At 50.9% G+C, this 2,525-nt stretch overlaps 1 protein-coding gene across 1 annotated transcript in view; it reads left to right on the top strand.

Annotated features, from left to right (window-relative positions):
- Positions 1-1,460: 1,460 nt before the first annotated feature.
- Positions 1,461-2,525, top strand: part of RNPEPL1 (arginyl aminopeptidase (aminopeptidase B)-like 1) — a 14,370-nt gene continuing 13,305 nt past the window's right edge. The window contains exons 1-2 of the mRNA XM_010838492.1: positions 1,461-1,491; positions 2,419-2,520. Coding sequence (XP_010836794.1) covers positions 1,461-1,491; positions 2,419-2,520 — 133 coding nt within the window. The remainder of the gene's footprint in view (positions 1,492-2,418; positions 2,521-2,525) is intronic.

Genomic DNA, 2,525 nt, shown 5'->3' with positions numbered 1-2,525 from the left:
GAATCGGTGATGCCATCCAACCATCTCATCCTCTGTCGTCCCCTTCTCCTCCTGCCCTCAATCTTTCCCAGCATCAGGGTCTTTTCCAATGAGTCAGCTCGTCGCATCAGGTGGCCAAAGTATTGGAGTTTCAGCTTCAGCATCGGTCTTTCCAGTGAATACTCAGGACTGATTTCCTTTACAACCCACTAATGATCCTGCCGACCTGCTGAGTCAGGACCAACATTCAGAAACTCAATGCTTTAAAAAGTGTATTCTGGCTAGTGAGAAAGGATAGAAGGCTCCCTGCAGAAGGATGGTGCCAAGTCCACAAGAGAGTGTCCTGTAAACAAACACAGCAATCAAGGGGGAGAATGGACTTGAGATACTCAGCATGAGTTGTTACCCATTAACTAACTCAAGGTGGGGAAAGGAGTGTGAGGTTATCAGTTAAAAGGCCTTGGAACAGAAAACTCACCTCAGACATCCAACAATAAAGGATGACTGGCCAGCTCAGGAGACCAGAGACCAGAAGCCGGAGGCTCTTCAGGTTTGGTTTGCTTTGGTGCCCGAGTGTCATTGAGGACAGTTTCTTCCACGTGGTTTCAAGCAAGGCTGGCTTCCCTTTGTGGTAATAAGGAGAGGACAGGTTTCCAAGCCCCTCTCCCATCTTTGGTTCATGAAAGAAAGTGAAAGTGAAGTCGCTCAGTTGTGTCGGACTCTTTGTGACCCGGTGGATGGTAGCCTACCGGGCTCCTCTGTCCATGGGATTTTCAAGGTGAGAGTACTGGACTGGGTCGCCATTTCCTTCTCCAAGGGATCTTCCCAACCCAGGGATCGAACCCAGGTCTCCCGATTGGAGGCAGGCTCTTTGACTGTCTGAGCCACCAGGGAAGTCCTCTTTGGTTCATATGACAGCCCAAACCCTGTCCTGAAGCAATCCTGGGCATAGATGTCACTGACCAGAGTGTCAGCAGAAGCCTGATTCTGAAGCTGGGGGATTGGTACTCCCACCTAGTTGGATGGCTCCTGTGAACTCTGGGGAAATGGGAAATGAGAATCCCATCCAGGAAAGTCAGAATCCCTCAGAAAACGGCTGACGGCACAGAAAAGCACATGGATGCTGGGAAGTAGGTGATGTCTGGACCTACAGCCCGTGAAGACATGGTTACAGACCAACATTTCCATCTTCAGCTCAAAGGAGAGCCCCAGGTAGACAGTTACCAAGCTTGGCAGCTTTGGCTGGAATGGAGAGAATGGAGGTCACCCAGAAAGACTGCAGAGGTTCAGTTTACGAGTGGCGTGTGTTCATGTGTGTGTGCGGCAGGGGTTGGGGTGGGGTGGGGATGTACTAGAGCAGTGGTTCCCAACCTCTTCGGCACCAGGGACCAGTCTCCCGTGGGCTGGGGTCGGGGGTGTTTGGGATGATTCAAGCACATTACATTTGTGCACTGTATTTCTAACCTAATGCTGCCGCCGATATGACAGGAGGTGCTGGCCCACGGGCCAGAGGTTGGGGATCCCTACACTGGAGAAAAATTTCTGGTCCAACAGATTGAAAATCAGAAATGTTTCAATATTATTAGAATAGAATCGAAACACCAATAACTAGACGCGTACACAACTGCAAGACAGTTCATTTTCAGTGAAACGGATCCCCCGAAAGACACTGGACATCAGAAAAATCTATTGAAGAGGTCTTCTTAAGTGGCAACTGTGTAATTCTTTAAAGCTACAGTAATAACCCCCAAAATAAGAAAAACCACAGAAATACTGGTCTATGAAAAATGGAAATGCTAAGGGTAAGTAGCTTTATTTTATATGACCATGTTTTACAATAAAATAAAATGCAGATATTACACAGGGCGATTTATTAGGAAGCAGAGAACATAAAAGAATAAACATAAAGCTGTACTAAGGGGAAGGACAGATGCTGAAGCTCAAACTCCAATATTTTGGCCACCTGATGTAAGGAACTGACTCGTCTGAAAAGACCCTGATGATGAAGGCAGAAGGGGACGACAGAGGATGAGGTGGTTGGATGGTATCACCGAATCGATGGACAGGAGTTTGATTAGGCTCCCGGAGTTGGTGATGGACAGGAAGGCCTAGCGTGCTGCAGTCCATGGGGTCGCAAAGACTGAGCGACTGAACTGAAGGGGCATCTCACCTGGCAAATGCGCTTGTAAGAGAAGTAATGACTGGTCAGTGCCCAGATGAGACTCTGCGACAGGGCCCCTGGCTCAGCGCGTCAGCCACAGCCTGAGAAGCTGGCCGCCCGCTGCCCGGCCCAGCTGGAACCCTCAGGGCTCGCCAGGACCGCTAGGGGGAGGCTCTCAGACCTCGCGCCTCTCAACCAGCCCGGGTCTGGCCTCCGGCACAGGTGAGGGCCCACTCACCCAGGAACCTGAACCCGCCCACACTTCTGCGGCCAATCAGACTCTCCCGATGATCACGGTAACGGCCACACCCCCATCATCAGCCAATCAGAGGAGGCCTCGCCCACTCAGACCTGGCCAGTGAGGCGGCGGCCAGGGCATGGTGGG

This window comes from Bison bison, unplaced genomic scaffold (genome assembly GCF_000754665.1).
Source record: "Bison bison bison isolate TAMUID 2011002044 unplaced genomic scaffold, Bison_UMD1.0 scf7180017846064, whole genome shotgun sequence".
Lineage (NCBI taxonomy): Eukaryota > Metazoa > Chordata > Mammalia > Artiodactyla > Bovidae > Bison > Bison bison.
The sequence above is the reverse complement of the archived record's forward strand: the minus strand, read 5'-3'. Positions and strand labels throughout refer to the sequence as shown.